Here is a 24,415-nt window from a genome sequence, read left to right as displayed (position 1 = left end):
TGGAAGTTTTAGCGAGTGGGTGATTGCATTGTATCTTGAGCGCTTGGCGTTGGGGAGTGTTGCATTAGTGGTGTCTATGGAAAGCGGCTGCTTCTAGATTGTGTTGATGAGAGCCTTTACCGGACAGAATCGCATCTTTCTCCTGTCACGAATTGTGCTCCTCGAACAGAAGGAAGTCATCGAAAGACCACTCCCAGATGCCAGCGTGACGCTTCTCATTGCTCGAGCGAGTGCTCGGAATTTCAAGTTGGGCTCTCGTACCGGAAGACAGATTCCTCGCCGTCAGTGGTGGTGTCAGACTGTATTGTTCTGGCCACTCAATGAAGGTATCCAGGTCCTCTTCCTCTTCGAGCTCCAAAGGCAGATCTCTCGATTGCTGCTTGACGGTGAGGGCGTGGGCGTGGGCGTGTCTGTCATTTCTGATCGGGCTGGGCTGTGTGTTGACAGATTTGGCCCGTATCGTTGATTCTTGCTGCTGCGAAGTGGCAAGTGGCCTCGGTCGTTTCGCTTTGTAGCCGCGAAGCGGTGGGTGTGCTGTATCATCGAGTGCCTTGTGTTGTTCTGATCGCTGGCGTAGTACGAGGTCCTCTTTCAACATTGCACTGGCTTCTGCTACAGCTGCACTTTGTAACACTTGCTGGGTCTGTAGTGCAGGGGTGTTGGGCAATGGCTTTGACGCCGGGTGGGACTGTTGCGAGATCTGTGGTATACGCCGTCGCGGAGAAATCGGCTGCTGCAGCAGGGTGTCGACAGAATGTTGAGCGGATTTGATACCTGCCTGTGGCAGTCCCATGCTGTTGTCGTTTGCGGTTCGATCTGACCAAGTCATGATCTCGCGGACCATATCATCGAACCTCGTGTAGCCTAATCGAATCTGAATTGAGCCATCGTCCGGCATGCACCCCCACTCAAGTCTTTCTGCATACGCTTGAGCAGCGTCTTCGCTCAAGCTATCGATCACCTCGTTGCATCCCGAAATCAGGTCCTTACGGAGACAATAGCTAACAAAAGCAGCGTATATGTAACTGTGGCCATTGACGTCGTCTCTGCCTTTCGACACCAAGGTGCGTAAGCGTGAACGGTGGTGACGTGTAGCTCCTGCGCGATTGAGGTGACATCTTTCGGAGCTGAAATGGTTGATGTATTCTTCAAGACTTCGATAGGTCCGTCCGTCATTGGAACATGTGAATGCGTGTTTGTCCTTTGCGTCAACAATGCTGCACTGTCCCCGATGACCGGAAGTCTTCTGGTGTTTGTCGACCTGGTGCTTGTTCCTTCCCACGTGAAGGCATTGAGAGCAAAGTGAGCCTCGACCAAGGTAGGGGCACTTGTCCAGTATGTGCTTCTTGCGATCTGCTCTCTTGGAGAACTTCTCGCTGCAATGTGAGCAAGCGTAGGGGTTCGCAGCCTTTTTCTCCTTGGGACTTGGCCGGATCAAAAGTCGTGATGCATTTGCCGAGTTGCTTCCATTCGTGTTATGCGAGTAGGCAGAAGCTCTGGAACATGCTGAATGTGCGGACCTTGAGGAGTAGCTTGTCTGAGAAGAAGCGACGGATAGTGCCTGAGAGTATCGTGCTGGATTGCTGAATATTGATGAAGTTGCACTGCTGCTGAACGTGGATACTGAGTTTCGCGATGACTGGCTCGAAAAGTCATGGCCGTGCAACTCATCGAACTCTTCGCTCAACCACCTGTACTGCTCTGAAGTATCGTCCATAGATGCTGAGGCAGGTGATTGACACACAGGTCATTTAACTCTTTGGTCTCGCGGTGTACCTGTTACGGCGATGACAAGAAAGATCACGAGAGGAAGAAAGAATGTAGAATGTAGGGCACAGGGCGAGATACTTACTATTATCTTCAGGCTGACAGCCTGCGTGACCATCCACGGCGACGGCGACGGTATGAAACGAGGCCGCCCAGACGCGCTTTTTGGAGTTGTTCTTTCGGCATACCGCAGAATGTCGGGACTGATCATCAGCTGCAGGATCGAAGCTGAAACAAGGCCTCCAGGCAAAGCACGTCAGCATGCAGCCACACCACCTGCCGGCTGTGTTTCATGTGGAGGTGTGGCCTATTTTGAATGGAGGTTGTCCGTGTGCAATGCCTCAGTAGCGAGCAGACCGGTGAAGGTGAAGGTGCAGCTGTGAGGCGAAGGGTAGGGAGGTCAGAGTCCATCGTATTGTGCTGAGTCGTTCTACCTAGGTTGTTGGCCCTCTCGCTAAGGGTTCTGGTGAACGGAAAGCCGTGCAGCAATTGCTCGTACTAATCGGAGGGGTGCAATAGTGCTGTGTATCTCAAGGATGATGGTGATGTTGCAAGGTGGTTAAGGAAGAGGAAGAGTGGAGAGAGTTGTGAAGCAGTGGACGGGTTCTTGCTCTGCTCCCAACACGGAAGGTGTCCCGTCGCGGATCCCTGCGAATATTTTGGGAGGTTTCGAATCGACATTTGACCTGCCCACCACAACCTCTGCACATATCGCATTCAAGATGAGCAGCACAATCCAGATCACGGCCACGCTGCCGGCGCTGCCAGAGGGCTGGAGCGCTGAGAAGGACTTCAAGGCTGTAGGTACACTGTCCAACGAAGTACTCTCCCGAAACATGGCTGATCTGACAATGCACAGGTTGGCAAGCTGTCCGACGTTCCCAAGCGCAGCATCGAGCCTGTTGGACCACAATTCTTGGCTCATGCCAGGAGACGCCGTCACAAGCGCACGTTCTCTGAGGACGAGAAGATTGAGGCCAGCAAGCAGGTCGTGAAGGAGGCTGACCAGAAGGACGATGACATCGACGACGTTACCGATCCTATGCTTCTCCAGCGTGAGGCCAAGGACTGGAAGTCTCAGGACCACTATGCTGTACTTGGTCTAGGCCGCTGGAGATGGCGCGCAACAGAGGACCAGATCCGCCGAGCCCACCGAAAGGCTGTCTTGCAGCATCACCCCGACAAGAAGGCTGCAGCCGGCAAGGAAGAGAACGACCAGTTCTTCAAGTGCATCGGCCGTGCTACCGAAGTCCTCTCCGACCCAGTCAAGCGCCGACAATTCGACAGTGTTGACGAGGCTGCCGATGTCGAGCCACCGACCAAGAAGGACGTACAAAAGAAGCCAGGAAACTTCTACAAGCTGTGGGGCAAGGTCTTTGAGTCCGAAGGTCGCTTCTCCAAGAAGCAGCCTGTGCCCAAGTTCGGCAACGACGACAGCACGAAAGAGCACGTCGAAGAGTTCTACAACTTCTTCTACAGCTTCGACTCATGGCGATCGTTCGAGTATCTCGACGAGGATGTTCCCGATGACAACGAGAGCCGTGACCAGAAGCGTCACATGGAGAGGAAGAACAACAACAACCGCAAGAAGCGCAAGAACGAGGATGTTCAGCGTCTGCGCCAGTTGGTTGATCAGGCTCTGGCACAGGATGAGCGCATCAAGAAGTTCAGACAAGAAGGTAACAAGGAGAAGAACAAGAAGCGTCTCGAAAAGGAGGCTGCAGAGAAGGCTGCCAAGGAGGAGGTAGAGCGCAAGAAGGCGGAAGAGGCCAAGGCAGCTGCTGAGAAGGAGGCTGCTGATAAGGCTGCGAGGGAAGAGTCCAAGAAGGGCAAGGAGGCGGCCAAGAACGCAGCGAAGAAGAACAAGCGTGTCATTCGTGGTGCTGCAAAGGATGCCAACTACTTCACGGATGGCGAGGCCAGCCCAGCACAGATCGATGGCGCGCTTAACGACACGGATGCGCTCATCCTCAAGCTCGACAACGAGGAGATCGCTGCTCTGACTGCCAAGCTGCAGGGCAAGACTGACAAGGCAGAGATCAAGAGCATCTTCCAGGAGTATGCAAAGGAGAAGGGTCTTGCAACCAAGACTCTTGCTTAGATCAGAGACGAAGAAAAGGCTTATGCATTTACGTGGAGTTCGATAGACAGCAGCGAGTGTGTAAGATGTTGCAAGCAGCATAGCCTCTTTCCAGACGGACAAGTTTCACATGCACTTATTACAGCATGGATGCCCTCTCCATGACATGTTCCTGGTTCTCTAAGTTCAGCCCTGCCTGATGGGATTTGAATCCTGGTTCTCCCACGTGGAGACGGTGCACCGGTTCCAATAGACATCCTTCGCTCATGAAGTCTTGCACTGTCCTTTCACATGCTCTCGCAGTCACATGTAAGAGCTATGACCTGACCTGATTTCTACTTTGTACTCAAGAAACAGCGCTCTGGTTGAACATTACCGAAACATGGTCCCGACAGCGAGTCAGCATCTTCAGACAACCGTGCTGCAGCAGCTCCCCACTTTCACCCACATCTTCTCTCCTCCAACATCACCCGCCATGTCTTCTCCAGTTCCTTCGAGCCCACAATCGCTGAGCCGTACATCTACAATTCTCGGCAATGAGCTGGACTTGACTTGAGACAACCACTACATCACGGACGACCACGCAAACGGTTATTACTACACCAACACATTCATTCACACCAGACATCGCTGTGCACACCGCAGCACGAGGACTTCATCACTACGTAACATCACGCTTGGCAGCCATTGTCACATGCGAATTGCTTCAAAACAACAGTGAATATCAGTCGCCGGATACACTGTGTAGACAGCTTCGCCTGCGGGTGACTTCATAGGACAGCACAGCCCTTCCCTTGACAAACCACCATGTCCGCAAATCCGTCGCCTCGCTCAGGAACGCCAAATCCTGACGCACCTTCGCCGCGAAACTCGACGACAAACCTCACCGACCGCACTGTCCAGGACGCACCACTTGACAACACCTCGTCGATCAACACCGCCAATGCTTCCGCTGCGTTTGTCCCAGCATGGCGCCGACCGACATTACAAGACGACGGCCGACCAGGCAATGCGCGAAGACCGAGTGTGCAGTTCGTACCCAATCCGAAGGAACAAGGCTCAAGATCAAGTAGCGCAAAGCCTCCGTCAACCCGACGAAGTTTGGGAGGAAGCACACTCACGTCTGCGCGAGGCAATGGACCAGGTGGCAGACGAATGAGTAGTCCTCCTCCACCAGCTCAGTTCCGCGCCGGTGTAGGCTTCGATACCTTCAGCAATCCCTCCGCCAGCGACTTCAGCTTGACACTCAATCGCAAACACCGCGATTATGTCTACACCAAACGAAGTAGAACCTTCCTATGCGGCACCGACACGAACGAATACAGCGACACAGCGCTCGAATGGCTGATCGACGAGCTTGTAGACGATGGCGATGAAGTTGTGTGCCTGCGAGTCGTGGAGAAAGATAGCAAGGAAGCAACGAGATGGTCAGGCGGTCAAGGCGAGAAAGGGTACCGACGTGAAGCACAACGCTTCCTCGAAGAAATCGAGAAGAAGAACACAGAAGATCGCGCAATCAGCTTGGTACTCGAATTCAGCATTGGAAAGGTACATGATACCATCCAACAAATGATCCGAATATACGAGCCCGCGATTCTGGTGGTCGGCACACGAGGCAGGAGTCTGACAGGATACCAAGGTCTGCTTAGTAGTGGAAGCGTCAGCAAGTATTGTCTGCAGTACTCGCCTGTGCCGGTTATTGTTGTCAGGCCCAGCAGTTCGCGGGAGAAGAAGAAGCGGAAGCGACTTCAGGACCCTTCGAGGAGTGGATACAGAGACATTCTGGATAAGAGCGAGGACGCTTCACGAGGGCGAGGCGGGCATCTACTGGATGCGAATAACCGCCTCAGTATCATGGGCTCTGATCTGGGGGCGCTTGGCGAATTCAGCTCCGCTGGTGGTGACCCCGATGACGAGGCACGAAGAGTCGCCGAAGCCATTGGCTATAGCCGTGGTGGAGAGTTCTCCAACAATGCCCGTGGGACTTCGCTTTCACGCGTCACCTCTGCACGCAGCGAGACGAGCGAAGTCTCCTCGCCTCCCGGCCGCTTGTTAAAGTCACCCGAGCTCGGTGTAGTAGACAGTCCGCCTGGCAGCGACGACGAAGACGATCTTGACGAGGAAGAGCTCGGGCAATTACAGGAAATCAGACCGGAAGACGAAGCGGCCTGGCTTGCGTACGAGCGCGCTGTCAAGGAAGCGCAGGAAGTGCAGCAGGAGGCAGAAAAGAGAGCAGATCGAGAGGCGAGACTTGCACAGGTCGGCAGAGGCACGAGTCGGAACAGGAGAGGGGGTGACGAGGAAGAGGAGGGTGGAGGAGGCGCGGCAGTGTTGGATATCTTTGAGAAGTTGAATCGGGGCATGAAGAGCTAACCACAGGTCATCGTACGGCTTGTGTCACTCAACTTGGCTACGCTTGCATTGTATACCCAACCCTCTCGGTCTAGTCTACATCGTTCGACTACTATATTATACAAACGATACACGTCCGCTGGGTTGTAAAGCTATGCGCAGTGGCTTGAGCCTCGCCCGTTTGGTGCAACATCACCACATCTCGAGCCTTCAGCTCTAAGGTGACACGGACGAGGCTATGTGCATGGAATTGGCCCGAATGGTACTGTGATCGCTTTACGAAACTGACGATACTGGCAGATAGCTCAGCTGGCCCCTGATGCGACTGGAAATGAAAGACATCAGGCGAAGCTGAACACTTTTGGCGATGAGAATATCGTTTCGGCCTGGTTGTTAGACGAGCTGAGTAGGATCTCGAGGAGCACAGTCGGAATTTTTGTATCTCATCGTCCTTATAAATATAGTATATAGTAATCTCCCTACTACGAGTATTATCGGAGATATCTATTATAATCGTGTCGATATTAAGAGGGATCCAGCCGCGAGCGTTCGGACCCGCCTTATCGTACGGGAACTCCAAGTACGGATCAGCAGCTTATCGAGTAGGTAGTAAGTCGATTTTACGAGTATCGTCCCGTAGAAAACAAAAGTCCCCATATTCGGTCAGGTATTCTAGCAATACAATATGAATACAACTTACACAACCACAACCAACAGACGAGGCTTGGCATGTCGCTGAGCTACTGGGGAACGGTATAGAATTGTGTGATGGTTGTTTGACCTCGATCAGCTACGGATCAATGCAATTGTGTCTCCGCTGCAAAGAATGCCTGCCAATGGAATGCATGCGGTGGCGAATGCTGTAAGCCCCATTTGATCAGTTCCTCGCGCTCAGTCATATTCACCGGATCCTTCTCGTTCGGTCTCCAGTGCTCAAAGTCCACAAGACTCAACACTCTCCTCTTCTGATCCCACATAACATTTCGCAACGCACAATCATACGGATCGATCCCTAATTGCCAGACACTTTTCAGCACTACTGGAAACGCGGTCCGAATCTCTTCTTTCTCGGCATCGTCCATACTCCAGAACTTGAGATCCATGAGGTGATTCCCAGAGAGGAGTGTCATTACCGTGTAGGCAATGTAGCCATCCGGCATCAGACCATCGCTGCCCTGGACTGCTGTTTTCCATGCAATTAGGTGGGGGACTGAAGGGGCTTGTTTGTCTGCGAAGAGGCGGAGAGCTTCGATTTCTGAGACTGTGTATTTGCTTGGGCCGGCGATCGGGGTTGTTAGGCCGCCTGCTAGTTGGGAGGGTGCTCTGGGATGGATGGTCAGAAGACATGACAATGGTGGAGATGGTATGGACTGAGCGCACTGCACTTTGCACTTCAATATAAAAAGCCCACTCTCCACTGGCTCGAGCCCTTCCTGCTGCACTTTTCGACATAGATATACTATTCGTGCTTCATCGTCGTCTTTGCGGAAGTCTGTGATTGGTTCGAGGCGTTCGAAGACTGCTCCCTGGGTTGGGAAGGAGACGGTCTTTTCCAGAATGCGGTCAGCGTCTTGAAGCGTTACTGGCGGTCTTGTCATTGTCTGGTGTGGAGGGTTGTGTTGGAAATATGGACAAGCATACATGTACACACGCGGGGCGCCTTCCGTACGTCCTTGCAGCTCCTTCCTAGGTGGGACTAGCGCCGTTTTGGGCATATTGTGTTGGAAAGAGCATGAGGCTCATGTCATCTAGAACACATTTCACGCGGCTTTGAATGTTCTTACAAGTGTCTATTGTACATGTACCTCGTGAGTGTCGACGACGGAAGTGCTGAAGCAGCGGTGAGCAATATGTGTTCTCCCTTTCTGACCCCGGCTAATGTGATGTACCAGTAATCAACAGTTCTACACAAGAACGTACAGTCTATTTACCAGCTATGCTGCATCGATTTCTGCGATCGACCAGGGCAACAGGACCCTTGAGCAAGTCTTCCATCGCACTACCTCGTCTTCGGTTTCTATCAACAATGCCTTCGCCACCGAAGCTCGAACATATCGCGATCGATATAGATAGCCAAGCCATTGCTGTCATCAAGTATAATCGACCGAAGGCTGCCAATGCTCTCAACACACCGATACTGAGAGACATGCTGGCTGCGTTGAGATGGGCAGACTCCGTGGACGCGATACGGATCATTATTACGACCGGAGAAGGAAAATTCTATACTGCTGGGTTAGATTTGCTCGATCCTGTCAACCAACAGCCGGGTGCCACTATCTCCGATGACTTCATCAATACCCTGAGGTTAGTACTAGTCTATCTTGGACTGATGAGGAAGTTGCTGATCGACTTGTGGCAGTGCAATACATGAGCAGATTATCAACACGAACAAAGTGGTCATCAGTGCTGTCAATGGACCAGCTCCAGGTGAGTGACTTACGTTTCACGCCAGAAGTTTCGAGCGCTGACGCTACTCGTAGGATGGGGTACAAGCTCTCTCGCTTTGAGTGACATGGTCTACGCTGCTCCAGACGCCCTCTTCTTTACACCATTCGTACAGTGGGGCCTCTGCGCTGAAGGCTGTTCGTCGCTCACATTCATGCGGATCATGGGACGACAGAAAGCGTCGGCATTGATCCTGGGAGGCCAACGCATGACAGCTCAAGAGCTGGAATCTGCCGGCCTGGTGACAAAGATTCTTCCCAAGGAGAACTTCTTGGGCGAAGTGTTGAACATCGCTCAAGGAATTGCGAAGCTACCGCCAAACAGCCTCAAAACGAACAAGGAACTCATGATGAGGACTTTGAGGCAGGAGTTGTTGGATGCGAATCGGATCGAGTTGGAGCTGTTGAAGAAGCAGACTCGTGGCAAGGAGAGTCTCGATGCTATTGCTGGGTTTGCGGCCGAGACTGAGAAGAGGAGGAAAGAGAAGGCTGCGAAGCTGTAGTTGGCCGAGATATCTGCAGTGACACATTGACGTGTATCCGCCGATCATTGCTGAACCTCGAGCAATCCCCAGTGCCGGATGTCAGCAAGACTTCGGAGAGTGCGCCGTCGTCGTGAGCATTCGCTAGCTCCCCGACCTTTATAACCAATGAAGATGAGTTGTGCTCACCAATGCAGAGTGAAGTCATTGTCTAGACGACTACAGGAACAGAGCTGTCTCCAACCCCGCAGCCATGTGACACTCTAGTGTGACAATGTCATCTCGAGATCCAAGCAGTCTACAATGCAGACGGTAATCTGCCGAGCCTGTCATGTTTCAAAGACGACGGGCAAATGTAATACCTTACCTTGCCGACCATCCGTTTGCGTACTTTCTGGCAGCAATATGAAGCTGTTGCGAGCGAATGAGTCTTGAATGACACGTAGTAGTGTACAGGCTCGCCGAGACATACCACCATCGCCGATGTCCTACACGCGGTCGCGCTACAGTCTTCGACCTCGGTCCAACCAAGAATGTGGTAGCAAATCAAGCTCATATGCAGCTGCCGAAAGCTCTCGAGTAAAGCTCGATAAACCTATAAGCTTCACTGTCGATGTTCGTGGCATGCTTCGTCCTGTAAGCCTGCATCTAGATGGAAGAGGTGTCTCCTGTGACAGCAAGAAGGCATGAAATGTAACAGCCACTGGCCCAGATGGCCTTAGGTCGGCAGCATAGAACAGAAGGTGAATACTAGTCAAACTGTTGCAGAGACTAATTGTTACGCCGTCGAGACTAGAGAGCCACATGTGCCAGTGGCATCAATCGATGTCATCAAAAGATCCTTCGAACGTTCGTTCGTCGTCGTTCTGGTCTGCCAAATCGTTCTGCTACGAAAGACCCTAAAGCTCAGCATTGAGTCTAAAACTGCCATCTATACTGACGAATCTAGAAGTTCCTGCAGCAGAGTAATAAAGCTCGTCTGTCGAACCGACAGTACTGGCGTGACTACGTCCGTTCAGCTAGACATTGCCGGGCTGTGGGACCACGAGAGAGCCACTGGGAACCAGGAAGCGGTTGTTGACAGCATCTAGGGCAGATCTCGAGATGCTCGGTTCTAATGCCGGATGTATGCTTTAGTACGGTACTAAAATGTAGTGCTAGAGAGCCGGTAGCCGTCTTAAATAGCAAAGCGAAGGGCCCGCCCGTAGCGATAACTTGACAATCTTGTACGTAGCGATACTTAATCTACGTACTTATCCTAGCGATAATTATTCTACGTGCTTATTACAGCGATAACTATTCTTAATCTTAATCTCAATTAGGTTATCGTAAGAGCAATAATAGATAGATAGATAGATTTGTCATTCCCCTGTTCTAGGACCCTATCCGGCCTATACAGGTATATATCTATTGTTATATACAAAGGGAAACCCGAATAGGTGAAAACCCTTCCCGCCCCCGACTACTCCTTGTCTAGTTTAGCTTTCCCTCTAAACGTACGTAGTCTATATCACTACCCCGTTAGCCCCCGCTCCTAGCCGGTCTCGTCGCGCTACGTCGTATCCTCTCTTCCTATACTGCTCCTACTAGGCGGTACTGTTCTAGCTAGCCCTTCTCTAGTATCTAGTTCGTAATGCGCCGTAGGTCCTTAGCGTTATTAAGAAGTGCCCTAATCGTCTAGTTCCTCGCCTTTGCTATCTACTCCCCCCTTCCTAGCGACCACCTCGGATAGACGAGGAGTACGTACCGTACGTTCTAGGAGCGATAGCCGTAGGGGCAGCTAGTATTCGTGTATCCTAGAACCTTCCTCTATAATAGGTACCCCTAGAGGCCGATATGTTCGCTTCGTAGTTAGGTTGCTATACTACTCTATACCCTCGTAAGGCGGTAGTAGATAAGCTTCGGGGGGTACTTGACCGCGGATTTTATAGCTAACTATTCCTTAGGTTGTCCCGCTAGCTAAGGGCGTCTACTATGCCCTATAACCTAGTTGTTCCACCTCTCTTTCTATAGTTGCTCTATAAACGATTTCTTACCTTCCTATTATGTTACTAGCTATTCGTCCCTTACCCGGTAGTTCGGCTCGTTTCCGGGTCGAATGCCCCTATACGCTAGTACTAATTCGCGGGCCCTTACGACTATACTAGCGATGACCTTCTATACTAGGTACTATGCCGACTTGCCTAAGTAGGAGGTCCGTAGTCCCTAGATATATAGGTCGATCGGCGGTATAGCGGTCTCGTACTTAAGTATCCTCGTTAGTGTCGACTTATATACCCCGGTGACCTTCCTTAGGCATTAGTTTTAGATCTTCGCTAGCGGCGCGACGAGTCCCTTCGATAGGCAGGCCCTCTCGCCTAAGGACTACACTTGGCTACTATAGGTAAGGACTGGCCGTATAATAGCCGTATATAGAAGTCGTAACTACCGGAAGTCCGCCCCCTATATAGACGTAGTGAGCCTCTAGTATAATGCTATATTCTGTTTAGCTTTCCGTAATATTGCCTATACGTACTTCCTCTACCGTAGCGCCGGGTCTACCTATAGTCCGAGGATCCTAAGCTGATTTACCGGGTTAGTCGTATGCCCCTATATCTAGATAGAAGCTTATATATTATAGAACCGTGGCCGGCGCGTAAAGTATATTAGATTGTACTTTTCTAGGGCAAACCGAGCCCTATACCTTCTAGCCTAGTCCTCGTAGATCTTATACTTCTCTTCTAGTAGCCTATAGTTCTCCTTAGTTAAGGAAGACTACGCTAGGATGTTCGTATCGTCTACGAAGCCGCTCGTAGCGGTGTTCTAGGATTCTAGGGCTAGGAGTAGCGTCGCTATAAAGAAGAGGAATAGAATAGGTACTAGCGTTAAGCCTTACGGGATTCTAGTATAGACTGCTTATAATAGGCTTTTATACTAGCCGACTAGGATCGACGTACTACGGTTTTAGAGGTAGGACCGTACGAAGTTAACAAGCTACTTAGGGAGTCCCTTCGACCTTAGGATATAGAGTAGCCGCGGGTATAACACGTAGTCGAAGGCTCCCGATATGTCTAGGCTAAGTAAGGAAGCCACCTTGTCCCTATTCTTATACTAGATAGCCTTTACCTAAGAGGTGATAAGTTCTATCGCGGATAGCGTCGATCGCTATAGGCGCGCACCTATCTAGGTGTCCGGGAGTAGGGAGTGTTCCTCTACCGCCTCGGAGAGTCTCGTTATAACTAGCTTCTTAAGCGCCTTCCTAAGAGTGTTAAGGAGCGTAATTAGGCGGTACGACTTCACCTACGTATAGTCTTCCTTCTACGGCTTACGTAGGACCACTATCGTCGATTGTTTAAAAGCTATCGGGTGGTACCCGGTCTATAGGTAGGCGTTAAAGATCGCTATAACTGCTAGGGCTAGTTGATCTCTATACTTCTTTAGTAGCTCGTTTAGGATCCTATCCGGCCCCGGGGCTTTCTTCGCCGGTAACTTCCTTAGTATAGCGGCAACTTCTCCCTCGGACACCTCCTATTAGACCGCGATGCTAGGGGCTAGGGGAGTAGAGCTGTTTATGTCGCTTAGATCAGCCTCGACTAGGGGCGGGAAGAACTTGCTAGCTAGTAGACGCGCCTTGGCCTCGGGGTCGCTAACCGGGCTAGAGCAATAATATTAAGTATCTATATCTAGATATATCCGTATCTCTATCTAAATCCTATAATATCGTAAGATCCTCCTACTACTAGCGTAATAGCTAGCCTTTATTATCTAGTCTCTCTTACTTAGTAGTAGTAGTAGTAGTAGTAGTAGTAGTAGTAGTACGATTACGCTCGATCCGCTATACCTTATTATCTTGGCGCTATATAGCCTCGATCTATTCCTCCTAGTCCTTATCGTTAAAATAGAATATCTCTTCTTTATTAAACAGGTTCGGATTAATAGTAGCGGAGTAGAGTAAGAGATCAATCTTTAACTAACTAATAGTACGAGTATATAGTACTATATTAGGAACTAATATATTAGTTATATTAGATGTCTATCTAAGCTAAAGGGGAGAGAAGGTATCTCCCTATAAGCTAAGTTATCGTAGATGCCTTAGGCTACTAGATCACTTCCTAATTGTTAACTCCCTTTAAGATACTATATTGTTAAACAGGTACGAGTTGCGCAGCAGTGGAAGACGGCGGATCACACAAAAGACGAAGAAGGACCCAATGGGATAGCGTGTATCTACATACAGTATCGCCGGTGTTGGTGTAGGTGTTTCAGGAGGGACAGCTGTACTCAGGACTTGACTAGCAAGCCCTGATTACTAATCCCCCTAAGCACCTAATGTTGACCCTATGACCTGCATATTCTCAACACTCCCACTCAGGTCAGAAGGTCTCAAACAATCCCTTATACAAGCTGGAGCTGCCTTACAAAGTTTTGAAACTGCTGGCCATTGAGGGGCTTAGCCAGCCTATCAGCAACTATGTCCTTTATATGGCAGTAATCCACTGCAATCTTCCTTTGCCACGAGAGATTCCTGACATAGTGGTATGCAACATCAATATGCTTTGACCTGTCATGGACATGGGCATCTTTGACAAAGGTCAAAGCTGCTTGGTTGTCACCCATAAGCTCCACGGGTCTCAGCTCATCAACAGTACTGCTTGCCTTGATCCTAGGTTGGAATGAACACTCTCCAACCAGGTCAGGACACCTCATCTCCCTAAGGACTGCAGCAAGAAACTGTGACTGCTTGGCTGCTGCATTCATGGCCATGAACTCAGCCTCCATTGTTGATGTGGCAACAGACTTCTGCTTCCTACTCATCCAGGACATAGGTGATCCACAAAGGAACCATATATGTCCAAGGATTAAGACTCTGTCTGCCTTGTCCATAGCATAACCAGAATCTGAGTATCCCTGGAGAATACCTCCTCCTCTTCTGTACATCAAGCCCAGGTCCGGGTATGATCTCAGATACCTGGAGAGTTTCTTCAAAGCTCTAAGATGTTGCTTTGGAGGGTCAGCAACATATGAGCTGATTCTTCCAAGGGGGAAAGCAAGGTCTGGCCTTGTCATTGTCATTGGCCACATCCAGGTACCATTGCAACCCTGGTACTCCTGTTTGTTGCACCTCTCATCCATAGTAGCTGAAGGTCTCAGATCCTCATAGCTGTCTATAGGTGAGAGTGTGGGTGTGGCCTTCTCTGGAGAGATGCCCATCTTGGCAAGGTTAGTTTGGATGTAGTGTCCTTGATCAAGCTTTACAGTGCCTTGGGACCTGTCTCTTATAATCCTCATTCCAAGGATCTTCGTAGGTTCACCAAGATCTTTAATCTTAAACACTTTTCCAAGCTCAGCCTTAAACCACTGAACATCTGACAGCTTTGGAGCTGCAATGGGGATGTCATCCACATAGGTGAGGACCATGAGGTCTCTTCCTCTGTGGATGAGTAGGCATGGATCCACCTGGGACTAGGTGGATCCAATCTGTTCTAGCTTGGCAACACAGAGCTTGTTCCAATCTCTAGCTGCTTGCTTCAGTCCATACAGGCTTCTAAGGACCTTGAAGACCATATTTGGTGGAATTTCAACACCTAGGGGTGGGATCATGTAGATGTCTTCAAGAAGGCTGCTTTCGGTGAAAGCATTGTTCACATCCACCTGGTGTATCTCAAGATCTCTCTCACATACTACAGCCATGAAGACCCTAAGGGTATCATGCCTAACAGTAGGTGCAAAGGTCTCTTCAAAGTCAACACCATATTTCTGTGAAAACCCTCTTGCAACCAGTCTTGCCTTGAACTCTTCAATGGCTCCACTGATCATTCTTTTCACATCAAAAACCCACTTAGATGTAACCAGGCTTGCACCCCTTGGTGGTACAACTGAATCCAAGGTGTTGTTGCTTCCTAAGGCAATAAGTTCTTTCTGGATTGCCTCTTTCCACATATGTCCCCAATTGGGGTCTCCCACTGCCTCCTTATAGGACTTTAGGATTGGCACTTCCTGCTGGTAGGCTATGGCCTGCCTAACAGCAGCAAATGCATATCCCTCCACATCATTCAGGATTTCCTCAACCCAGCTCATAGTTGGATCAAGATGAAACATCTGAGCAATCAATGCCCTATGATGCTTGGCTTCATGCTCAGCAAAGCCATCATCTTCATCCCCCCTTGACCTCTTGTTGCCTGCAAGCTGAGGTGGCTGTTGAGGTTGATCCTCCTGAACAAGTTCCTCTTCCTTTTCTTTTCTTGGAGTCCCCTCTACTCCACTCTTCTGGTACACTCTAATGTCTTTTGGAGGTTGGGGAAGTTGCACAAACAGAGGCTTTGCCTGGAGCTGCTGTGGCTGCATTGATGAACTGGAGACCTGAGCAGGAGGTCTTCCAACGGGGTTTCTCTTCAGGGCTCTGCTTGACTGGTTTGTGAAGGTGATGCCAAGATCCATATCACCCCCCCTTCTCATTCTCAAACCAGTCAACTTGCCCGTGTGTTTTGATGGCTTTCATGTCAGGCTCCCAGAAGAGCCATTGCTTTGTGGTGTCCTCCACATAGCCAACAAAGACAACTTCTTTACCCCTATTCATGAGCTCGTCACTTCTCAAGCCTTGAGGTTGGGATCTCGGGTCTACACAGACCACTGCTTTACATCCCTAGACTCTCAAATGGTCAACTGATGGTACCTGGCCAGTGAAGGCTTCTTCTAGTAAAAGAGTAGTACCATCTATTATTGGTCCATTTGGAAGTCTGTTTCTGACCACAGTTTGAGCAATAAGGGCCTCTAGCCAGAATTCAACTGGCATACTCGAGTCCTTAAGCATAGCTCTCACTGTATTCTCAGAGGCTTGGATTGACCTTTCCACAGGTCCATTCTGAAGTGAGTTGTAGGCATCAGTTGTGTCCATCTGAATGCCAAACTCCTTCTCCCACTGTTTTAGCAAGGAAAGAATTTCCCTTGCACCATCACTACGGATTGCAGATAGAAAACACCTTGAGCTGTTCTCTACCTGAACCTTCCATTCCTTTAGAGCTGTAGGAGCATCACTCCTAGCCTTCAAAGGGATTACCTACTTCTTCCTCAAGAAGTTGTCTACAATCTCAAGCCAGTACTTGAAGCCAAGTCTTGAGACTGCCCCTTGAAAAGGCCCACAGATGTCAATAGAGATGAGGGCCAGCCTCTCTCCTTTCCTCTCTGTGGCAGGTCCTTTGAACTTCCTCATGTTTGCAAGGGAGCAGATCTTGCAGTTCTGGTGTTCAGAAGGAACAGGAATGGGATCTTTCTTGTCAGTGACTCTATGCAGGTTTCTTAGCAGTCCCTTGCTAAGGTGTGCACATCTTCTATGCTATAGCTCCCACTGGTCCTGGGACTCAGTGGCAGTCATAGCCTGTTCCAATTCACACTCAAAATGTGTACCTAACTTGGACAGATTCAAGTCATGCTCCTGTAGAGAGGCATATGCTTGAGGCATAGCTTCAAGCTGCTCTGAAACACTTTGAATGAATGGAACACCCCCTCTCAGTTTTGTCTGGACAACAGGTTTTCCAGAAAGGGATTTAAGGGTGAAACTGGGTGGTTGGACAGCAAATTGTTGGCTGAACTGATTCCAAGAAACAAGACTAACTCCAAGGCCAGGAACAAACAAGACACTTTCTAAGACAATTTGCTTTCCAGAAGGACCACCCATTACTGCACTTCCCATATGTGTAGCTTGTAGATAGCCACCCCCAACCTTGATCCACTTCCTCTTTTGAAGAGGCTTCAGTGTCCTGAATAGTGAATCTTGGTCAGTCATATGTGATGAAGCACAAGAGTCAAGCAACCACTCGGACGAGGGGTACTTGCCCTTGGCTTCCACAGTGGAATGGGCAACCTCATCAACATCATCATCTTCTGATGGTATCTCAGGGTCTGATGCGTCTTCCTGGGTCGCACGGGCCCTTGCAGGCTTCTTACTAGAGGAGGCCTTTGGCTTGCGGCTCTCCTTCATCTGCTTTGCAAGGTCCGTCATCACCTTGAGGACATCACGAAGGTTTGGTGATGATGACCTCCTACGAGGTGGTGACGGTTGTCTCTTAGCAGGGTAGGTAACCCTAGCTAGTTTGTCCTTGTTCCTAACAGCCTGCTGAGCTGCAGAAAGGTGTGGGCACTTGCTCATAAAATGGTCACCATTGCAGAGATGGCACGTGAGCTTGCCCTGGAAACCCTTCTTAGCGAACATGGCTGTCCCTTGATGAATCATTGATTCTTGCTTCTCCCTAAGGATTGCAAGAATGTCTTGTGGTGAGAGATTCACCTGGGCATCAATTGCATCGCGAATTGAGCCAAATGAGTCTGGCAGAGCTGCTAAGAGTTGCTGGATCTTTCTGTCCTCAGTCTTGATGTCTTGGAACTGAGGCGAGATTAAAACAGCCCTCCTTGCAATTGAGCTAAGCTCCTGCCAGGCGTCATCTATTGACTGGTCCTCTGTCATCACGAAATTGGTGTATTGCTGAAGCAAACTTCTTCCAGTAGCGAGAAGTCTTCTCTTGTATTTGGCTTCAGCCCATTCCCACAACTCCTTCGCATGCCGGATCTCGTATGTCATCTCTTGGTCATCTGTCGACAGACAGATGTACATCTCATACAGGGCCGTTGCATTGTGCCGTCTGTAAGATGCCTTCCTTATCGCTTGATCTAAAGGAAGGGATGACTCCGATGATGTAGAGGGTGTCGCTATAGATGGGGTTGCAGCGGGAATGTCCGTAATGATGTCTTCGAGGACCCAGTCAACCTGCTTTGATACCAGGTGTATTCTCATCAGCTTGAACCATGTTTCGTGGTTCTCTCTTGTCAGAACAGGTGCTGCTCTCTTTCTTGTAAACCCAGTCTCGTTCTCCATTTTTTGTAAGTTGAGGGACAGGTTGGCTGCCCTCAGGTAAAAGGATGTATTCGGTCGTACGCGATCGGATCGAAATGGGATAAAACGAACGCGAGGTTGATGGCGGAGAGGATGGCTATCCGCCGGGAAGGGGAGGAAAGTCGAAGGATCGTGTTGGTGCTGAGACACTGTAGCGTAACTCTCTCAGCAGAGGGGGTTTCTGAGACACTGCGGCTCTCTCAGAATGAACAGTTAGTCGATGCGAACGCGATGTCCGGAGAGCGACTCTTCTCAGTAAGCTCGCCCACTTGTCTGAGGTATTGGCACAGGCTCCCTGACTCGGAGTCTGACAGTGCCTCACTAGGCTCTTTCACGTCTTATATGCACCTACAGCACGGCTGTAGCTTCCTGTGCAAGGCGGGTGCGGCCTCCAGTCTGCCTTCCTTTTGTTCTGAAGAGGAATAACTCCAATACGACTTTGTCGAGGGTGAAACACCGAGTTGCTAACCCGGGCTCATAACCTGTTAAACAGGTACGAGTTGCGCAGCAGTGGAAGACGGCGGATCACACAAAAGACGAAGAAGGACCCAATGGGATAGCGTGTATCTACATACAGTATCGCCGGTGTTGGTGTAGGTGTTTCAGGAGGGACAGCTGTACTCAGGACTTGACTAGCAAGCCCTGATTACTAATCCCCCTAAGCACCTAATGTTGACCCTATGACCTGCATATTCTCAACATATATCTTAATACTACCTCCCTAGGAGTACGACTAACGAAAGCGGTATAGCTATATAAGATAGTAGACCGAGAAAAGACGTATTTATCGCTTATTATTTAGGTAGAGACAGCGGAACAAGCTAACTAGATACTAGATAATAGGCTATTCTAGAACTACGAGAGAATAGACACGGAGATCTATTAGAGTAGCTATAGGGTACTACAATGCTTCTAATGCTAATAGTACGGTTATATAGCCCTAAAATACGGGGAGAAGACCCTAAGGTGTCCTTACTACGTAGGCCTATACTAGGGAAGGGAATGCCTAAAAAAGGAGAGTAGGTACGTATACTACGGTAGAAGGCACCTAGCGTATTCAAGCCAATACCTAGCTAGAATAGTAGTATAAGAACGAGCGAGACAAGTAAGGATCTCTATACTAGCTAGGTACCTCTAACGATAGTAGGAGGGACCTACCGTATACAAGAGCTTCGAGCCGAGTAAAAGGAAGAGGGTAGAAGAGACGAACAAGGGAACCTAACCGCAAACGTATCTACCTCCCGGTAGGCCTCGACACCTTAACCGGGCTACTAACGAACTAGGCCAAATACGAATCTTTAGGGCGCCCTAGCGGCCCTAGGGCTAGCCGGATAGCGAGATATAGGCTTAGGAGATATAGTAGGTTAGTACGGAAATAGACCTTACGGATAACGAATAATACTATACGACGACATTACTATCGTATAGTACAACGTAAACAAAAGTAGGGACAAGGTCTAGCGCCACTTTCTATAAGAGCTAGACCCGCTACGGCACTACGTTATTACGGTATAGGAACTATAGATCAACCCCTACGTAGGACTCCTAGCCACTTATAATGACCGGAGATACTACACCGTAATCGCGGGCTAACGAGGCGTCATCCCGAGGATATATATATACGTAAGTAAGACTATAGACCTTGAGTCGTAGAAGGTTATACTACCGTAGTAGGGCAACCTAGGAGACATAATATTAATCTAGATCGACACGATATAAGGCCCTATCTAGATCTATAACGTTTATAACCCGCTACCGCGGGGTCGGACGAGTAGGGAACTAGGAACCCTCGCCTACCTAGAGCGGACCCTAAGCTAAGACATAAAGTAAGTACTCCTCGGCGACTTTAACCTCTACTACCTATAGTAGGGACTCGAATTTACTCCCCCGTACGCGTTTCTAGGGGGAAAGCTACTAGATATAACCGTACGCTACGGAATGGCCTTAGTAATACTAAAGGGAATAGAGACGTAGAAGGCCCGTACTAGTATAAGCACGATCGACCTATACTTTCTATTACGAGAACTTAAAGAGAGACTAGTCTAATGCCGACCGAACTACGCGCTAGAAGCCTCCTTAGACTATATCCCTATCTAAACGACGCTAGGGGTAAAGGCGTTAGAGGAGCTAGTAAACGAACTACGCCGTAACTAGAAGAAGGTACGCTAGGACGATATAAGAGGCTTCCTAATAGCGAACCTACTATAGTATAGAGAACTCGAGACGATAGCTCAGCTAGATTAAGTAGCGGAACAGATTACCTCGGTTATATAGTAAGTAGCGGAACAATATACGCCGTTACTCCGGCCCTTAACGTAGTAGAAGGCCTTCTAGACCCCTAAATGCTCTACGAAGGTAAGGGAGGCTAGAAGGGCAAGGCGACAGTAGACGAAGGAGCATACCTAAGAGACGTAGGAGCAATACTGTCGCGCGATATAAGAGAAGAAGGCATAGATAAGACGCGATAAGCTATAGGACTAGAGAGCGACGATCGGGCTCGTTATAGAAAACCCGGAACAGATATAGAGACTTACTAAATAGGCACGACTACCTAAAGAGTAACAAACCCCTTACTTCCCCCTAATCGTAGACCGCGAAGGGATTGCCTAGGCTACGCCCCGGGGCAAGGCAAAAGTATTAGCCGACTATTTCTTTTCGACGTAAGTAGAGGTAGACCTTATAGATATCGACCCGAGTATATACCCGGAACGCCTAGATATAGATTAGGCGGTTAGCTCTAATATAGTAATAGGAGTTATAAGTAAGCTAAAAGGACGAAAAGCCCTAGGCCTAGATAGGATACTAAATATACTACTAAAAGAGTATAGAGAAGAGATCGCGCCGAGCCTTATAAACCTATTTACCGCGTGCCTACGGCTAGGGTATTACCCGAAGCCGTATAGAGAGTCTATAATAGTAGTACTACGTAAGCTATAGAAGGAGGACTATACTTAGCCTAAGTCGTACAGACTAATCGCACTTCTAAATATAATAGGGAAGGTCCTAGAAAAGATAGTAGCCTAGAGACTTACGTAGCTAGCCGAGGACAACTACGTACTCCTAGTAATACAGATAGGGGGAAGAAGCTAGCGATCGATACTAATAGTAATAGAGCTAATTACGGAGCAAATTCAGACCCTCTAGCACTACGGTAGGAACCGAGCGGCGTCCTTACTATCCCTCGACATCGTAGGAGCCTTCGATAACGTCTTATACTAAAGGCTAATATATATCCTATAGTAGAAAGGCATCCCCTAGTAGGCAACGACGTTCGTCTACTCCTTTCTCTAGGAACGGACGACATACCTAGTCCTAGGAAGGTATACGTCCGACCCGGTAAAGGTAGAGGCTAGAATACCTTAGGGATCTACCCTCTCCCCTATCCTATTTCTAATATTTATGTCTAATCTAATCCCCCTACTCACCTCTCCGTAAACCTTAGTATCGGGGTTCGTAGACGATATAAACATCCTAGCCTAGTTAGACTCGATAGAAGAGAACTGTCGCCTCCTTAAAGATAGGCATAAAAAATGCGAGGAGTAGGTAAAGAAGTATAGTGCCCGGTTCGCCCCTAAAAAGTACTAACTTATATACTTTAGTAAAGCGAGAACATACTATAATATAAAGGCGGCGGTAAGAATCTAAGGCTACGAGACTAAGCTATTAGCGGAGCTACGAGTACTAGGGATCTAGCTCGACCCGAAGCTAAGCTAGAATGTATAGATTAAGAAAGCCTAGAGTCGAGCGTAAGTTAATAAAGCCTCGATAAAGAGGCTTACGGTATCTATATAGGGAGTAATATTCGACAAGGCAAGAGTAATGTATAAGGCGATCGTTAGACTAGCTATATTATACGGGGCACAGATTTAGGGAACAGGAGGCGTAGGCAAGCCGATCCCGAAACGGATAGAGCAACCCCTAAATAGGACATAGGTAGGTAACCTACGTAGGATACTAGGCGTATATAAGACAACATTAACAAGTACGGTAGAAATAGAGATAGGAATACTACTAATCGGCTAGTACATCCGGGGAATAAGAATTCAATACGCGGTAAAGACGATAGGTTACCTAGTACAAACTACGATCTAGGAGGTAAAGAATAAGATAGAAAGCCGCTACCGGAGAGGGGCAGGACATAGGACAAGCCAAAAAGAGGATGACCTTACTACCTTTACGGCCGTATAGACAAGTACCGAATGGCTAGTACGAAAGGAGGAGGAGCGTAGGACTCGCTAGGCCGGCGGGAGCAAGGCTAAGACCTAAAGCCTAGCGGAATAGATAGCGAGCTACCTATAGGAGCAGGACTAGAAAAGGAAGCCCCCTAAGACAACAGGCCCGATAGCGCTCCGAGCCTTCTAGAGACACAATTACTAGCTATATAGGGACCTGACAAGGGCCGAAGCAAGCATAGCGATCCAAATTAGGTCCGAATATATTAGATTAAGGGCCTACCTGTTTAGGAGACGCGTACTAGACATCTATAGCCTAGCCTACTAGTGTGGCTACCTATCGCAAAACCTAGAACATATACTACTACGATGTCCGTAGTAGGCGAGAGGTAGGGGAAATTAGAGGCACTAAGCGGGAAGGAGAGACTATAAGTCAATTATTAGAGACAAAGGCAACATTCGCCGAATCTCTCGGTAGATACTATAGTAGGGATACCTCTAGTAGTTTAGCCTCGCGAGCGAGACGGAGGAGTGGATAGATAAGAGGCGGAAGCGAGGGGGGTTGTAGATAGGGTAATTATTAGGGCAGGCCTATAACACTAGCGTACCCCTAATAAGGGAAATTTAAGACGACAACTAGGAGGAAAAGACAGGCGGGAAGGAGGAGGGGTTTTTACTAATACGGTTTCCCCTCTATATATACAAAAACAAGATAGCATAGCTATATAGGCCAAAGGGCACTATAACAGCTTAATAAAATATCTATCTATCTATATCTTAACACTCTGTTATAGTCTCCCTATAGAGTGTACAGAAGGTAGGGATAGAAGAGCCTTAGAGTGCTCAGAAGTCGTTAAGAAGTGGCAGTCTAGCTTGGTGTGTAAGCGCCAAGAATCACATGCCCCGTAATATTCACTACGGGACCTAGCCCTCTAAATTCACCCCTCTACTAAACCTTAACAGATTCACTTCGGCTCGTGACTGTGTGACTTACGGCACTCCCGCGAGCACCCGCGACTGCGCTAGACCCTAGAAGAAGCACGTAGAAGACTCGGAACGTAGGGCAGGTTAGAATAAGGTTTTAAGCAAAGCTACTAAGCGCGGCTTCGTACGGGTTAGCCCTGTTGATGCGGGGACACGCACTCGCGAGGGTCGCGTATAAATATCTAGCCTTCCCTAGGCCTCTCTTGCTTTCTTCGTCTTTCGTTTTGTGTAGTAATCATACTATACCCTTTTATATCTATACTTCGTACCTACATTCTCGCTTTCACCCTTGCATCTTATAGGCTAGGCTCTCGCCCTAACACACTCCTACTTATCTCGTATAGGAGATTATAGTCTACTTACTTCCTATTAATAGTACTTAGACCTTTTGATAATAGGTTAAGCTAGCTTATAAACCTCTAGAAGTATAGACTAGTCTTTAGTTTTGTAAACCCGTCTATAACTATCTTAGAGGTTAGGGTGTACTTAATAGTAATAAGCCTCCTCTACTAAAGTTTCCTAATAGTATTATAGGCAATGTCAATGTGCTTCGACTTATTATAAATATGTATATCTTTTACTAGGGTAAGGGCAGCTTAATTGTCACCTCTTAATGAGACTAGTCTTAAATTTGATATAGTCTCCTAGTTTCTAGTGATTCTTAGTTAATAGGAACAGTCTTCTACTAACTCTAGACAATCCATTTCTCTTAGTAGTAAAGCTAGGAATTAGGACTGCTTTATATATACATTTATAGCTATATATTTAGCCTCTATTATAGATATTACTACAGACTTTTACTTCTTGCTTATCTAAGAAACTAGTGCCCTATAGAGGAAGAAGACATACCTAAGGATTAAGACTCTATCTACTTTGTCTATTATATAATCAGAATTATAGTATCTAATAAGGTGTCCTTTTCTAGACTTTAAGAACTAAAGTCCTAGATTAGGGTATCATCTTAGGTACCTAGTGATCTTCTTCAAAGCCTTTATATAGTAGGTAGATAGGTCACTTATAAATAAGCTTATCCTTCCTAGGGCAAAAGCAATGTCTAGCCTTATAATTATTACTAGCTATATCTAAGTACTATTAATACTCTAGTACTCTGCCTTATTACACCTCTTATCTATATAGCTTAAAGGTTTAAGGGCCTTATAGCTATCTATAGGTAAGTGTATAGGTGCTACCTTCTTATAGTTTATTCCTATCTTAGCTAGGCTATCCCTAATAAAGTATCCTTAGTCAAGTTTTAGGATTCCTCTCTT

The 24,415-nt window shown here is 48.3% G+C and overlaps 5 protein-coding genes across 5 annotated transcripts; 3 read left to right on the top strand and 2 right to left on the bottom strand.

Moving 5' to 3' along the window:
* Positions 1-145: 145 nt before the first annotated feature.
* On the bottom strand, positions 146-898 carry CLAFUR5_10372 (uncharacterized protein; the record flags this gene model as incomplete). The annotated part of the gene is made up of 1 exon (XM_047909520.1): positions 146-898. One exon carries the CDS (start codon positions 896-898, stop codon positions 146-148), a length of 753 nt encoding a protein of 250 aa, XP_047764014.1.
* A 1,591-nt stretch (positions 899-2,489) lies between these two features.
* CLAFUR5_10371 (Zuotin) lies at positions 2,490-3,868 on the top strand (the record flags this gene model as incomplete). The annotated part of the gene is made up of 2 exons (XM_047909519.1): positions 2,490-2,567; positions 2,627-3,868. 2 exons carry the CDS (start codon positions 2,490-2,492, stop codon positions 3,866-3,868), a joined length of 1,320 nt encoding a protein of 439 aa, XP_047763926.1.
* Positions 3,869-4,654: 786 nt separating this feature from the next.
* On the top strand, positions 4,655-6,220 carry CLAFUR5_10370 (Universal stress protein A family protein; the record flags this gene model as incomplete). The annotated part of the gene is made up of 1 exon (XM_047909518.1): positions 4,655-6,220. One exon carries the CDS (start codon positions 4,655-4,657, stop codon positions 6,218-6,220), a length of 1,566 nt encoding a protein of 521 aa, XP_047763927.1.
* A 776-nt stretch (positions 6,221-6,996) lies between these two features.
* CLAFUR5_10369 (uncharacterized protein) lies at positions 6,997-7,797 on the bottom strand (the record flags this gene model as incomplete). The annotated part of the gene is made up of 1 exon (XM_047909517.1): positions 6,997-7,797. The coding sequence occupies one exon, from the start codon at positions 7,795-7,797 to the stop codon at positions 6,997-6,999; it is 801 nt and encodes a 266-aa protein (XP_047764559.1).
* A 338-nt stretch (positions 7,798-8,135) lies between these two features.
* CLAFUR5_10368 (Enoyl-CoA delta isomerase 2) lies at positions 8,136-9,146 on the top strand (the record flags this gene model as incomplete). Its single annotated transcript, XM_047909516.1, has 3 exons — positions 8,136-8,503; positions 8,559-8,626; positions 8,680-9,146. The coding sequence occupies 3 exons, from the start codon at positions 8,136-8,138 to the stop codon at positions 9,144-9,146; spliced, it is 903 nt and encodes a 300-aa protein (XP_047764557.1).
* Positions 9,147-24,415: the final 15,269 nt, after the last annotated feature.

Source organism: Fulvia fulva, chromosome 7, assembly GCF_020509005.1.
Source record: "Fulvia fulva chromosome 7, complete sequence".
NCBI classification, from domain to species: Eukaryota; Fungi; Ascomycota; class Dothideomycetes; order Mycosphaerellales; family Mycosphaerellaceae; genus Fulvia; species Fulvia fulva.
The sequence above is the reverse complement of the archived record's forward strand: the minus strand, read 5'-3'. Positions and strand labels throughout refer to the sequence as shown.